The sequence below is a fragment of the Oncorhynchus tshawytscha genome, linkage group LG18 (genome assembly GCF_018296145.1).
Source record: "Oncorhynchus tshawytscha isolate Ot180627B linkage group LG18, Otsh_v2.0, whole genome shotgun sequence".
NCBI classification, from domain to species: Eukaryota; Metazoa; Chordata; class Actinopteri; order Salmoniformes; family Salmonidae; genus Oncorhynchus; species Oncorhynchus tshawytscha.
Genome location: NC_056446.1, coordinates 25,021,143 through 25,037,504, shown reverse-complemented (window position 1 = coordinate 25,037,504; position 16,362 = coordinate 25,021,143). Strand labels below are relative to the sequence as shown.

The 16,362-nt window shown below is 43.6% G+C and overlaps 1 protein-coding gene across 1 annotated transcript in view; it reads right to left on the bottom strand.

Annotated features, from left to right (window-relative positions):
- The window catches only part of LOC112217780 (SAM and SH3 domain-containing protein 1-like), a 311,457-nt gene that overhangs the window by 85,164 nt on the left and 209,931 nt on the right, over positions 1 to 16,362 (bottom strand). Inside the window, 1 exon segment of the mRNA XM_042300861.1 lies at positions 1,613 to 1,741. Within this exon segment, the coding sequence (XP_042156795.1) occupies positions 1,613 to 1,741 (129 nt within the window).

Here is a 16,362-nt window from a genome sequence, read left to right as displayed (position 1 = left end):
AATAAGGGATCATAGCTTTCACCTGAATTTACCTGGTCAGTTTATGTCATGGAAAGAGCAGGTGTCCTTAAAGTCTGGTATACTCAGTGTATACAGTATGCACAAACACACATACAGACACACGCACGAACACACACACACACACGCACGAACACACACACACACACAAACACACACACACACACATAAAACTATGGAGAGATTCTCTCAAACGACAGACACTGACTCTTCAATGATGGATGTGAGATTGCTTCACTGGAAAGCTCTGAGAGCAGAGCAGACATAATCTTTGGCCAACATCAATCAGGACAGCTGAGCCCTCCATAAATCACCCATACCATCTTTCATTGAGAACCACCTCTCAAATCAACCAAAACCACATGGCTGCTGAAAGCCTGGGGGATTTCCTATGTGTCTCTCGTTTTCTAATCAATATCTAGCTCAAACTCTATTATGCTTATAACTGGATAGTACTTTATGATAGAGCTGAGGAGATTAACGGTGAAAATTTGTCAATTAAATAGGAGTCCTACAAATATGTCTCTAGCGTAGGTATGGTCACTCTCTTCCCAATTAATTGAATTATCTGTTTTTGTGCTCAACCCAAAATGTGTCCTTGTGACTTCTGTTACAGAATAAAACTAAATAAATAGCAGTTACTATATTTGTAAGTGCTGGATTTGTTTGAGCTTAATTTGTTTAAATTCGGCTCGCTTCTTTTTATGTTCAGGATGAGTAGAATAAACTGAGGTCAGTCCAGCTTACTACTTCTGGAAATGCGAATTCAGAACTGAACAGATGCTGTCTGTTTTCAAGGATTCTAATCACCAATCACTTTGAATAGTGTTATCATAGCCTGTTAATCAAGCTAGCATATGAACACTAACCCCCCTATCTCTCTCTGTGTTGTGTGTGTATGGAGCATAGACCCCAGGGGTACTCCGAGCAGCACTCTCTGCCAGGAGCAGCTGCATTCTTCAATACCTCAGCCAGTAACTTGGCAACCCAGAGGTACCATGCCCCACTACCCTACATCCATGTGAATGAGAACCCCTAGAAGCCCCAAAACACAACCAAGCACTTTCAGGCACCAGGAGGCAGGAGGGCAAACTAAGTGTTTTAGAACACAGTCACAAACACAAACACTCACTGGATTGCTCTCCAAAATTCCCTCCCCCAACTCCCGGTCTGGCTCCCAGGCTGTTGGCAGCACATTGGGAACTGATCGAAGAACGACGTGTTTGAGGATACTATGAATTATAAAAAGGAGATCTGACAAAATGAACATTTTCCTCAAGCATTTTGGCTCTCACTTCACAATAGTAAAATCAGCATAGTTGTATTCTATATAAATTCAACAACAAATTGTAGAGCCATGAAGAACTGGATCACCACAGCTCTTTAGCTGATATTGTATTGATCTAAGCTGGTGGGTTGCCTGTTTTGATAGGACGTGGTTATACTCTGCTGCAGTTGTAGGTGATGGTTTGTGGGGACTCAGTTCCACTGTATTGCAGCAGGATTGATGGCCTTGAGTTTGTGGGGACATGCAACAGTATGATTGGTGTTTGTAAGTACTCGGTATGTGATGAGTGTGTTTGTGGGGACGTACCATGTCGAGGTCCTGGGACACACGTCTCTTGCGTAGCTCCTCCATGCGGTCGCTGACGTCACTGAAGCAGGTGTTGTAGTACTCAGAATACTCCTGGGCCAGGTCATCAATGTTCCCCAGAGAACCATCCTACACAACACACAGAGAGAGAGAGAGAGAGAGAGTCATTGAGAATGAGGGAGAGATTCCGAGGGAGAAAATAGAAGCAGCTCATATGTTCGAACATGGTAGAATGGAGGAAAGATGTAGGTTCTCGAGACATTTTCTAGTACACTCATTACTCAATCTGAGCACCCAATATGACACCAAAGCCTTCGTCTGGAGGAATAACATTGTCTGAGTCAATCCTTTCAGTAAGCTCCACACTCCCCTGACCGCATTCACCTCCACAGTACAGTACTCCAGGTGAGATAAACGGACCTACTAACAACCTCAGCTCCCCATCTGCCTCTCACTCTGGGCAAAGCACAGACTCATAAAACCCCTACACATACGCTTGTAATCAGGAGCGCGTGAGAGGCACCAACTAGCAGGCAGGTGGTGCAGTGTGGAGGGCGGTGCGCAGTGGCACACAAATCTAATCACTCGCACACCACTTCTTCCTCTGGTTGCCAATCTGGACTATAGTTATTAGCTAACTGGCTAACATAGTTGTGCTACTGAGGGAGGGGTTAGAGGTTACAGCACCTTTACACTTTAGCTCTGTGGCCTATACTAGCTATGACCTGTTGTGAAAGGACAACGGGTAGGAGAAAGGAGAAGGAAAGTACATCAGTGTACTGGAAGACGAAGCCCTATAAACAAGCTCCTGTTGAGATGAAGATTGTCTGGGACAGTGTGTTTGTGTCTCTGCTAGAGGGGAGGTGTGCGGTCAACCATGAGTGTTTCCTGGGTTTGGTCAGTTAACATACACAATCACATATCAGAGATGCCCTTTAAACCCCGGCTATGACATTCTCCCAACCCCAACCCCAACCCCAAACACCCTCTTCCTGCCAGGGGGGTCACCTCTCTGCTGGGTTCCTGTCTTTGTGTGGAAGACGGTGTTTGGGTAGAAGGAGGAAGTATGTTCCAGTCACTCATACACTCTAAATAACAAAGACTTTACTCAACAGAATACACTAGCCCCAAAACACATTGTTGAAGATTCAGAGAGGAACAGTAGAATCAATACTAAAGAAGCAGAACCTGCTAGTGCATTGCTATACATTGAAACCAGAGGAGAATTACATACATGTATGGGTTGTGTTTCCGCTCCAAGGTTATGAGTGAGAGTCATAGCCATCGACCCTTCACTAAGACCCACCCCCTAGGTTAATGTTGCAACCTTGGACAACATTTTCCCAAGAAGCTCCATTCCCCACTCAAACTACTGGAGAAAACCTCTCGCAACGATCTCAAACTGTGTTTTTAATACACAATCAAATTAAACACAGACTACCCCTTATTAATCAGGAGCCCTATCGGGTATGTTGTGGTGGACTGTCATTAGTGTGGCCATGCACTAGATTGCTCTGAATGGACTGTCATTAGTGTGGCTATGCACTAGATGGCTCTGAATGGCCTGTCATGCAGTTAAATCTACTACTTACCATTTTGGGTTTTAACTAGTTTTCTCAAGTCGTATCCTGATGTCGACAGCAGATTATAGTTGTATTCATAATATAGATAACTTAGCTAGCTAACATTTTGAGAAAACCTGTTATATTAAGTGGCTAGCTAGCGTTAGTAACATTTTGTGGTCAGTAAGACTGAGAGCTAGCTAACCAGCTGAGCTAGCAAATAAAACAAAAGTATATATTTTTTATTAACAAACTGCAGGTTCTGCATTTCAGGAATCACAGTAGCAAGTAAACCTTTAAACAATTTAGCTACTTTTTGATGAAAACTCACAGTTTTGCCATAGCGCTCATTGACTTTCATGCGTTTGAAATGTGAGCTTGTCTAAGGTGTCAGACTCAATGACAGTTGCTATACATTGGAGCGCTGCGATTGGTTGCCCAATATTCTGTGGTGGGGCTTAGCGAAGGGGCAACTGTACTACTAACTGACTGGGGTTGGAGAGTAACGGAAACATCTTTCACTGAGAAGATTTGAGAAGCGTCTCTCTATGGTGCTTGGACTCATAACTACTCGGTGCTGTGTATGTTGACAACCACTGCAGTGATGGCCAATCGTTCAATATTCATTAGTGTTGATCTAGTCAGTGCCTGGTTTGGTGAGTGGTCAGCATGCATTGAGTCACTCTGCGAGGAGTGAACGGTCTCTCTCAGTCTTAGTCTGTCTCTGTCTCTCTCTGTGGTCCTCTAAACAGGACCCAGTATCTCTATGCCAACATGGGATGAATGGGGTACTGTGGAGGCAGTGTGCCACACACACACATAAACTCCGGGCAGACGCGCACACACACACCCTGGGAAGGCAGAGAGAGGGGCTTCTTCTGAGAGGGCTTTCCAAAACAACATTGAGGATGAAAACAACAAACTAGTCCACACTGTGGAAAAACACAAACCTGAAGTGAATCCCACCATCACCCATCGGTAATGCATTCCACATTAACAACAGAATATTGAAATACATTCTAGACAGACAGAGGCCCCGTGTCAAAAATCCAGATTGTTCAGCTTTATTTTCCTCCACTCACTCCTCCTCCCACCATAGAATACTTCTTCGTAACTCTAGCTACGTCCAGACTGTGACATATGGTTAGAGGTGGCTGAGATTCCCTATGGAAGCACTCTCTCACTCTCTGGGCAGAGAGCAGACACGTGTCTCCCCACATTCCTCACTCAGAGAGAGAAGCACACTCTTATTAGAGACTAGCTACAGTACTGCCTAATCCCCAGAAACATGGCACAACCATGTCCAAGAGGGTGACAGACAGACCCAGATACTAGAGTTGCAGTCAGTGTATCTGTCCATGTAGAACGCCTGATTACAACTCAGGCAGATATTTAGTGACAGTTCATTACCTTTCTGGGTCTATAAAACAAACTGTCCATGTCTGGGTAAACATCTTAGTCACAACTCCAGCTGTTGCAGTGTTGTTACAGTGCTGTTACAGTGCTGTTGCAGTGTTGTAACAGTGTTGTTACAGTGCTGTTACAGCGCTGTTACAGTGCTGTTACAGTGCTGTTACAGTGTTGTTACAGTGCTGTTACAGTGCTGTTACAGTGTTGTTACAGTGCTGTTACAGTGCTGTTGCAGTGTTATTACAGTGTTTATGCTGTTGCAGTGTTGTTACAGTGTTGTTACAGTGCTGTTACAGTGCTGTTACAGTGTTGTTACAGTGCTGTTACAGTGTTGTTACAGTGCTGTTGCAGTGTTGTTACAGTGCTGTTACAGTGTTGTTACAGTGCTTTTGCAGTGTTGTTACAGTGTTGTTACAGTGTTATTACAGTGCTGTTACAGTGCTGTTGCAGTGTTGTTACAGTGCTGTTACAGTGTTGTTACAGTGCTGTTACAGTGCTGTTACAGTGCTGTTACAGTGTTGTTACAGTGCTGTTACAGTGTTGTTACAGTGCTGTTACAGTGCTGTTGCAGTGTTGTTACAGTGTTGTTACAGTGCTGTTACAGTGTTGTTACAGTGCTGTTACAGTGTTGTTACAGTGCTGTTGCAGTGCTAGGTCTTTCCTTACTGCAGTGTTCCTCTCAGGGGGGCCAGTGTGTGTGTAGCATACCTGGAATTCCTCTCCTACCATGAGCTCATGTAGCCCATCAATCAGCCTCTACACAGCTGGGAGCCTGACTAAGAGCCTGAATTGGAGCCTGACTGGGAGAATGACTGGGAGCCAGACTGGGGGCCCACTTCATAACGGACAGCTTGTATGCACATGTGTCAATGAGACAATGACAAGTTGACAAGGGACGGCCTAGTGTTTAGAGCTTTGGGCCAGTAACCGAAAGGTTGCAAGATCGAATCCCAGAGCTGACAAAGTAAAAATCTGTCGTTCTGCAAGGCAGTTAACCCACTGTTCCTAGGCCGCCTAGTTAAATAAATAAATGGTTATTTATTTAACTAGGCAAGTCAGTTAAGGTAAAAAAAAAATATTAAAAAAGATGTTAGAAAAAAAGATGGAAGTGATTGATTGACTATGTGTCTGTTTATTGTAAGTGATTGTGTATGCGAGAGTGAGTGTGCGTTTGTGTGTGTGTGGGAGTGAAGGAATGTGATAACAATAGTCCATATGGCAGTGTGAGGGGGGTACTGAGGGGGTATGGAGCCAGTGGACAGGGGTGATTTGTGACGAGGTATTGAATGGGGAGGCTGGGGGTTGGAGGGGGTAAAACATCTGTAGGTTGGGGAGACAGCCTTTATCTAACACAGAGGCTATGGAGAAGACTTTACTCTTTGCTTTATCCGAACAACAACAACCCTGGGGTCTGTGTCTGTTAGGCTAGCAGGCTAAACCACCCGTTGAAAATCTGAGTGTCCTAAAATGATTAGGGAAGCACTATATATCGGTGAACAAATCGGAATCGAACGATATTAGCTAAAAACGCCAACATCGGTATTGGCCCGATGTGTAGTTTAACACTGATGTTAAAAACCAATGTCAGTGGCCTCCCGGGAGGCGTAGTGGTCTAAGACACTGCATTGCAGTGCTAGCTGTGCCACCAGAGTTTCTGGTTTCGAGTCCAGGCTCTACCGCAGCCGGCTGCAACCGGGAGGCCCATGGGGCGGCGCACGATGTGTTGTCTGGGTTAGGGCCGGCAGGGATATCCTTGTCTCATCGCGCACTAGCGACTCCTGTGGTGGGCTGGGCGCAGTGCACGCTGACCAGGTCACCAGGTGTACGGTGTTTCCTCCGACACATTAGTGTGGCTGGCTTCCGGGTTGGATGGGCATTGTGTCAAGAAGCAGTGCGGTATGGTTGGGTTGTGTTTCGGAGGACGCACTCTCCCGAGTCCGCACGGGAGTTGCAGTGATGAGACAAGACCGTAACTACTACCAATTGGAGAAAAAAGGGGTAAAAAAAAACAATGTCAAATCCACCGTTTATAACGTAGGTTAATGATGCCATGTAAAATTTTGCGCTACACGTGCAACAATGTCTGCTGTGTGGATCAAGCAGTCATTTGAAAGAGTAAGAAAATTTCAGAGCAACAACTCAAAGGCGAAATCTATTAAAGCCAAGATAATGGAATTCGTTGTCCTTGACAATCAGCCTTTCTCTGTCGTGGGTGATGTTGGCTTTCGCTGACTGAGCACCGGTACACACTATCAAGTGCGCTATTTTTCAGATGTTGACCTACCAGAGTTACACAGTAATAGCGTCACTGCTATTAGCTACACGACATACATACTATGGAACGCCGTTTGGGTCTTTGCATGTCAAAAAAGATACAGTAGCACTGTCAGAGCTGTACAAAAAAGTCTGCAAACAAGCAAACACCGGCCACGAATGATATTTACAATACCGCGTTGGTAATAAAGCATAATTTGTTTGACCCCAACTTCTGGGGTAGCTAGCTTTAGCTTGATACCTAGCTAGCACCAATACAACCAGCCTGAAAGCAATGACCAGTAGAAACTGCAGTCCTTCATTATTCCTAGCAATGATTTAGGAATCCTTGTGAGTAAGTATAAGCTAGGTTGCCACTTGTTGCTCGCCTATTGAAATTGAACTTCAGTTAACGTTATAAGTTAACGTTATAAGCAGTCAGTTAGCTTCATCTGGCTAGTGAGGATCGCCCGGACCGGGTTATGTGTTGTGAATCTAGCCACAATAAGGATTAGGCACAATAGTGGAATTTGCGGTTTGCATTCAAAATAAAAGTACGTAATTGACAGTGATGCAAATGAATATAACTAGTAGAACTGTGCAATACTTTTATTTTGAAGGCTAACCGCAAAGTCCACTATTGTGGCTAATCCTTACTGTGGCTAGCTTCACATAGAAAGGTCCGATACCCATTAATCAAATAAGAACTGTCTTATAAATGAGGGTTATTTTAGATGACACCTAGCTACAGCTACATAGTTAGCTTGCTAACTATATAGCTACTGAAACAGATGTCGTTTTGCTATGTTTTTGGCGAAGAACATTGTTTCCATCAATGAGCTAGCTTTTATTATGACCAGCTCTGTAGGTGCGTGAGACAACTTTACCAGCATCATAGCATAGGTATCGATGAATCGTTGTGACATATGAAATACGAGTGATGGTGTTATCAATGTGTAATAACTATGTAAAAAATGTATGAACGCGTTAAATAATTATGTGATGTGCAGTCATGTTCAGGTCCTGATTGGTCAACAAGCTTATTTGACACATCAAATAGTGTTATTTGACACGTCAAAGACCCAAACGGTGTTCCATAGAAATCCTGGTTCAGAATTAAACGACTGAAAATATTAAAAACAAAACAGCACAGCAAGTAAGTGAAATAAATAGATTTTGATGATGTTTTACTGGTAATGGGGACATACGCAAATGCCAACAAAATAACTTTTTGGTCAGTGTGTGTGTGTGTGTAACCTTTATTTAACTAGGCAAGTCAGTTAAGAACAAATTCTTATTTAAAATGACGGCCCGGACGACACTGGGCCAATTGTGTTTCGCCCTATGGGACTCCCAATCATGGCGGGATTGTGATACAGCCTGGATTCGAACCAGGGACTGTAGTGACGCCTCTTGCACTGAGATGCAGTGCCTTAGACCGCTGCGTCCGTGTGTGTGTTAACAATTTAACTGTACTAGAATGCTTATCGGTATCGGTATCGTTTTTTTTTGGCAAGGAAAATATCGGATATTGGTATCGGCTAAAAATGTCATATCGGTGCATCACTAAAAATTATGTTAATGTATGTGTGTGTATATAATTAAAACAAAATGGAAGGAATAACAACAACAACAACGGTTTTATGGAGATGAAAAAACCCATAATGCAATAGACCAAACCTTGTTTGGCTCCCACCCTGTGTATACAAGAGTGCACCACCCTGCCTTGAGTCAAGTTCAATGGTCATGTTCACAGTCAGAACAGGATATAAAAGACAACACCCAAGGTGTAAGAGAGAGGAGAGGAAAAGAAAGAGAGAAGAGTAGAGAGGAGAGGAGAGGAGAGGAGAGGAGAGGAGAGGAGAGGAGAGGAGAGGAGAGGAGAGGAGAGGAGAGGAGAGGAGAGGAGAGGAGAGGAGAGGAGAGGAGAGGAGGAGGGAGAGGAGAGGAGAGGAGAGGAGAGAGAGAATGAGAGAGAGAGGGAGAGAGAGGGAGAGAGAGAGGGAGATAAGACTGTTCTTGCTCGCCTCACTGACCATTCCTAATTTCAGGTTCAGCCGAACCTCTTCAGAACACAGTGCCAACACTTTAGGGGCAGGTCCAATCTCCTCACTTTACTTCAAGACTTTACGGAACAATGCTCTTACCAATGGCTTGGAGGGAATGCTGTGAGGCTTTCCAGTAAAAAACTCTTGAGGCTGGAGTTTGTTATTCTAAACCACTAGTGGGAGGACTGACCTGACTGACATGACTTGGCTCATGGTTTACTGTCTCTAAGCTTACAGGGACTGTTTATATGAATAATTCTGCAGTATACTTTGAAATACATGTCTGACTAACAGCCATAGGTTTAGAGGTTTCAGTCCATGATTCCACATGAGAATATTCTCTATTTTCCATTGACAGAGAGAGGTATAGGAGAGAGTGTTCAGACTGGAATCTAGACCCATGGGTGAGTAACATATAAGGACATGAGGAACTGTAGGGGGTGACATGGGGTCCTGCTGACCTCTGCTCAGCTAATTAATTAACCATAGAATTCCTGTCATTCTCAATGTGACCACACTGGGAGGGTAGGGGGTGGTGGTGCAACAGTATTATCCATGGCATCTGGGAGACATCCTTGGGCCACTGCTGAACAGTAATGCATGGCTATTCTCTACATGTCATAGGCCTTAACGTTACAAGGGCATGCCCCATGATGACCCAGAAACACCTTCCTTATCAGGCAGATGTAAGTAGCTGTGTGGTGATGCAACCATCCACTCAAAACATCCATTTCAAAAACACACTCCGTAACTCAACAGCCAATTGACTTTGTATGCTCTGAGTAAAATCTGCTCAAACGCAAACCATAACTCACTCTGTGCCCTTCAGTCCCATCTAAACAGCCATACTGAAAAATTAACTCTGTGCTCTTCAATCCCATCTAAACAGCCATGCTGAAACATTAACTCTGTGCTCTTCAATCCCATCTAAACAGCCATGCTGAAACATTAACTCTGTGCTCTTCAATCCCATCTAAACAGACATGCTGAAACATTAACTCTGTGCCCTTCAATCCCATCTAAACAGCCATGCTGAAACATTAACTCTGTGCTCTTCAGTCCCATCTAAACAGCCATACTGAAAAATTAACTCTGTGCTCTTCAATCCCATCTAAACAGCCATGCTGAAACATTAACTCTGTGCTCTTCAATCCCATCTAAACAGCCATGCTGAAACATTAACTCTGTGCTCTTCAATCCCATCTAAACAGACATGCTGAAACATTAACTCTGTGCTCTCATTGTGCCGGAGCTGCAAACCTTTACTGTTCAGTTCTTTGAATTGAAATCTAGGGGAATCTCCTGAGTGTTGCAATTCAACACTTATCCTGGATGGATTCAAGGTCCTGATATCCCAGAGCGCTCAGTGGTAGTCTATGAGGACAAATACCTCATGAGCAAGCAAGCTGATCTTTCTGTGCTTTCTGAGGCAAAGAAAACAACAAAAGTAGCAAGAATGTACACTCAGCTGAAATAACTTCCCCTTTGTAAATAGCACACCAAGACCCTTCTGTCAGTTATTAAAACATTCCATAGCCAGCATGCAGGGCTAAACTCAGTGCACTGACCTTTTGGGTCCTCTCGCATGCTAACAACTAACTGCCAAGTTAGCTACAGTACTAATCTCTACATTTATTTTCTTTTAATTGATGTTCAAATCAAATCAAATTGCAGACATTACCGTGAAATGCTTACTTATGAGCCCTTTCCCAGCAATGCAGAGTTAAAAAGTCAAATAAAATGTAAAATATTAATGTAAATACTAACACAATAAAATAACAATAAATATATATATATATATATATATATATATATATATATATATATATATATATATATATATATATATATATAGTTATATACAAGGAGTACAGGTACTGAGTCAATATGCAGGAGTACAGGGTAGTTGAGGTAATTTAGGTAATATGTACATGTAGGTAGGGGTAAAGTGACTGTGCAATCAGGAGAGATAATAAACAGAGCAGCAGCAGCATATGTGAAGAGTGTGAAAGTGTGTCTATGTGTGAGTGTGTGTTTGTGTGTGTGGCGTTAATATGTATGTGTTTTGTGAGTGTGTGTGTGTGTGTGTGTGTGTGTGTGTGTGTGTGTGTGTATTTGTGTGTTGGAGTGTCAGTGTAGTGTATGTGAGTGTGTGGGTGAGTGAGTGTGCTTTGGAGTGTCAGTGTAGAATGTGTCAGTCCAAGAGCCAGTGCAACAATGTCAGTGCAAAAAAAGGGGGTCAATGCAAATAGTCAAGGTGACTGACCATTGATTAACAGTTCAGCAGTCTTATGTCTTGGGGGTAAAGCTGTTCAGGAACATTTAGCTGTTTTGAAAATGTTTAGGGTCTTCCTCTGACACTGCCTGGTATAAAGGTTGTGGATGGCAGTGAGCTCAGCCCCAGTGATGTACTGGACCGTACACACCACCCTCTGTAACGCCACACTGCCAGGTCTTTTGCCTCCTCCCTATAGGCTGTCTCGTTGTCGTCAGTGATCAGGCATACCACTGTCGTGTCGTCTACAAACTTAATGTTGCTTGGAGACGTGAGCAGTGTTGGAGTCGTGCACAGCCACACATTTGTGGATGAACAGGGAGTAAAAGGAGGGGACTAAACACGCACCCCTTTTGTCCAGGTGGGAAAGAGCAGTGTGGAGTGCAATGGAGATTGCGTCATCTATGGATCTGTTGGAGTGGTATGCGAATTGGAGTGGGTCCAGGGTGTCTGGGATGATGGTGTTGATGTGAGCCATGATCAGCCTTTCAAAGCATTTCACTGCTACAGATGTTGTCCACCTTCGCATGCAAGATAGTTTGGTGCTCTCTCTCTCTCTCTCCCTCTCTCTCCCTCTCTCAAAGCCAGTGCTTTTATTTGTCATGTCAGAAGACATTACAGAGGTCTCTAAACCATTCGCTCTAGCTAACGTGTTTGTTCTGCTCCTAGCTTTAGGTACACATTCCAGACAGTGCTGCTTTTCATACTGAGGCCGGTTCCGTGCTTATTGAGTTATGCTGTTCTGTTCGCGCTGTGCAAAAGGCTTTTGTCAGTGTCAGGACTTGCCTTGTGACTAGCTAGACATCCTCTAGGGGAGTGCATAGTGACAGATGACAATGGCCATCACGTATCTGATGCAACGCTAGAACGACAGTGATAGGATCGGTTACACTTGTTACCAGTTCAGAACACTGGGGCGGCGGTTAAAGAAACTATCCCACTCACTATCATTTTCATGATTCATTACAAGCAGGAGTAAGTGAATTAGCGCCTCGCTCATGTTTCCTCCTAAATCATAGAACACATTGACTCCAAACCCAAGAGACTGACCAGGCTGGCGGTGCCCAAACAACTTCTCCCTACAAAGGCAGTGGAGGGTAAGCGATCCCTCACTCCACTCCTCCCTCCAGGCTTTAGCTGAGGGGGAGAATGGCCTCCACACCTGCTCATACCCCTGTCCCACCCCTACACCAGCATCCCAGCCCAGGCTGTAGGAAGGCCCAGGCAGAGTTGAGGCCCACCCCCCTCCAGAGGAGCTTCCTGAGGATATCCTCCACAGCACTGAGAAAAACACCTGCCAGCCCTGCCTGGCCCCTGACTGGGAGGGGAGATCTGAGCTGAGCTGGCCATCCTAGGCTCAAATGTGGCAAACCTAGGTTGGACCAGGGTTATTGTGGCTTTACTAAGGCTGGGCTAGGACAGAGGGGTGCTGAGACGGAGGCGGACAGCTCAGCAACTACACAATGCTATATTGGAGGAGGAGACACTCTTTAAACAAATTGAGGTTTCTTTTAAGTTGACCATATGTTGCCACAGACACAGTTTCAAAATACATTTGGGCTGAATAGGCTCACTAATAAAACATATCAAAGGCTGGGTAGAAGGAAAGTATCAACAAGCCCTTGAGATGGGAGACAGAACCCACTCATACTGTACGGAGGTCTGAAAACCTTTAAATATACTATTTCCTCAAATGTAACAAAATGTCTTCCTGATACTTAACTTTGAGGCAGACATCCATGCAGATTGGGATGAGAGAGCCATTTGAGAATACCGATAGGGAATACAGAGGAGGACTGTCAGCTGTCCAGATATGTGCTCAAATTAGAGTACATGTCGAACTCATTCCATGGAGGGCCGAGTGTCTACGGGTTTTCGTACTTGATTGATGAGGTCACTAATTAGTAAGGAACTCCCCTCACCTTGTCTAGGTCTTTATTGAAAAAACCAGCAGACACTAGGCCCTCCATGGAATGAGTTTGACACCCCTGAATTAGAAGCTGACGCAGCGGAATAGAGCAAAATCACTGTTTGAACTAACTGCTCCGTTTGCAGAGGGAGGTACTAAAGGTGTGTACTGTGTTTATGCTGTTGAGGACTGGTACTTCCAAATATCCACCCATACACACCTGCACCCATACACACTAACACTGTGGAAATGTTATACATGGCATGCTGCCTTTTAACATTATTTATGGAAAGCTAGATACAAGAATAATAACATGCACATCCTACAAAAAAATGTCAGATCCGATTTAAGGACTTGCTGAAACCTCATTTCTTCAAAGAACCAGAGTTGGGTCGGCTCCAGTCTACTAACCCTGTTCAAACAGCCGAGATGCTCATGCACCCATAATGCAACAGTTATTCATCCCTTAACAGCCCCAGATTGTTAATTGGCTTAGGTCTATGTTTACCCTGTTGTAACCACAAATAAATGACAGGTTCACAAAGGTATTCTCATTAAACACATTCCTAGCGGTGGTTTAACCTCAGGCAGAGGGGCTCCTAGCAATATCACTACAGGCATGACACAGGACCACAGACCTCCACGCTTGAGTTAACTATGATGAACGATGAATCACCTAGTCACTGCATGGCCATTAATAGGTTTACGATACATTATAATTAAATTAACTCATTCTTGAACTGGAATTTCAATTCACTCCCTGGTAATTACCTTCTGTACCCAGGACTCTCTAATGTAGTTAGAACTGTAGTGAAACAATCAACAGTAGAGTGGTGGACTTCAGGTGTTGGACCTTCATTTGATCAACCTGTTACAGGAGTACTTTCCTGCAATGCAGGAAATATAAAACTTGTAGTGCAGGGGTGTCAAACTCATTCCATGGAGGCCCGAGTGTCCGCAAGTTTTTGTTTTTTCCTTTCAAATAAAGGTCCTCCATCATCTGTAGTCATACAACCAAATTAGGTAGATTAGGTGCATGTCAGAAAAGACTTGGTATGTAGACTTCACATTCATTGGTTACTGAGAAGCTGCAACCCAAATGGCTTTACTAATCTGTAACAGTAGTGTTCAGATGTTTCAATAGGCTCAGGCACAGGCTTACTCAAAAGGGCATTCTCATGTAGGGCCCCAGAGACAAAGGCCATAGAAAAGCATTACGTACTGACAACAAACTAAATATAGCACGGCCATTTTGTTGCCAAAAATATTGGGAATCTATTGTGCTGAGGCCTTTGAATTGGAAAGGTTTCATAAACACTGGGGATTGAACAATGACCATATTGTTGGCCCTGTGATTACTTCTACAGAAATACTGACTGAAACAGCACAGATATAAGGTGGAGTGTTGGCAGCTGTGCTGTAGTATTCAAACCATTTCCAGTCACTTACAGCCTGTACTTCTAAAGGAAATTACATAACATGTGGTTTCTGGGATTTAGCACAGTCATTACTTTATATTTCAACAAGGCAAAGAGAAATGTGATAAATAAACTAAAGGAAAAACAGTAACACACCCCTACCTACATGTACAAATGACCTCTAACCTGTACACCCGCACATTGACTCGGTACCGGTACGCCTGTATATAGCCTCATTATTTTTATTTTATTGTGTAACTTTTTATAATTTTTTAACTTACATTTATTTGGTAAATATTTTCTTAACTCTTTCTTGAACTGCACCGTTGGTTTCGGGGCTTGTAAGTAAGCATTTCATGGTAAAGTCTATACTTGTTGTATTAGGCACATGTGACAAATAAAGTTGGATTTGATTTGAATAACAATAACGAGGCTATATACAAGGGGTACAGGTACCAAGTGAAGAGTTTCAGAAGAAAGGTCTTTGTTTCTGGCCATTTTGAGCCTATAAGTGAACCCACAAATGCTGATGCTCCAGATACTCAACTAGTCTAAAGAAAGACAGTTTTATTGCTTCTTTAATCAGACCAACAGTTTTCAGCTGTGCTAACATAATTGCAAAAGGGTTTTCTAATGATCAATTCACCTTTTAAAATGATAAACTTGGATTAGCTAACACAACGTGCCATTGGAAAACAGGAGTGATGGTTGCTGATAATGGGCCTCTGTACGCCTATGTAGAAAATTCCATTAAAAATCAGCCGTTTCCAGCTACAATAGTCATTTACAACATTAACAATGTCTACACTGTATTTGTGATCAATTTAATGTTATTTCAATTTACAAAAAAGTTGCTTTTCTTTCAAAAACAAGGACATTTCTATGTGACACCAAACTTTTGAACGGTAGTGTATATTTGCCACTCCTCAACTAAAAAATATTTGGTCGACCAACAGCCTATTGACCAAACAATCGACCAGTCGACTAAATGAGGAAAGCCCTAGAGTCCAGTGAGTGTATATCAAGCATGTGCAAAAGAATCAGTGCAAAAATAAATAAGAAATAAGAATAAAATAAGGGGGTCAATGTAAATAGTCCTGGTAGACATTTGATTAACTGTTCAGCAGTCTTATGGCTTGGGGGTAGAAGCTGTTCAGGAGCCTTTTGGTCCTAGACTTGGCGCTCCGGTACTGCTTGCCATGTGGTAGCAGAGAGAACAGTCTATGACTTGGGTGGCTGGATTCATAGACAGTTTTTAGGGCCTTCCTCTGACACTGCATGTTACAGAGGTCCTGGATGGCATAAAGCTTGGCCCCATTGATGTACTGGGCCATACGCACGACCCTCTGTAGCACCTTGTGGTCAGATGCTGAGCAATTGCCATACCAAGCGGTGATGAAACCACTCAGGATGCTCTCGATGGTGCAGCTGTAAAACTTTTTGAGGATCTGAGGACCAATGTCAAATCTTTTCAGGCTCCTGAGGGGGAATAGGCATAGTTGTTCCCTCCTCACAACTGTGTTGGTGTGTTTGGACCATGATAGGTCCTTAGTAAAGTGTACACCAAGGAACTTGAAGCTCTCAACCTTCTCCACTATAACCCAGTCAATGTGAATGGGGGTGTGCTCAGTCCTCTTTTTCCTGTAGTCCATGATCAGCTCCTTTGACTTGCTCACGTTGAGGGAGAGGTTGTTGTCCTGGCACCACACTGCCAAGTCTCTGACCTGCTCCCTATAGACTGTCTCATCGTCGTCGGTGATCAGGCCTACCACCGCCGTGTCGTCGCAATCTTAATGATGGTGTTGTAGTCATGCGCAACCACACAGTCGTGGGTGAACAGGGAGTACAGAAGGGGACTAAGCACATACCTCTGAG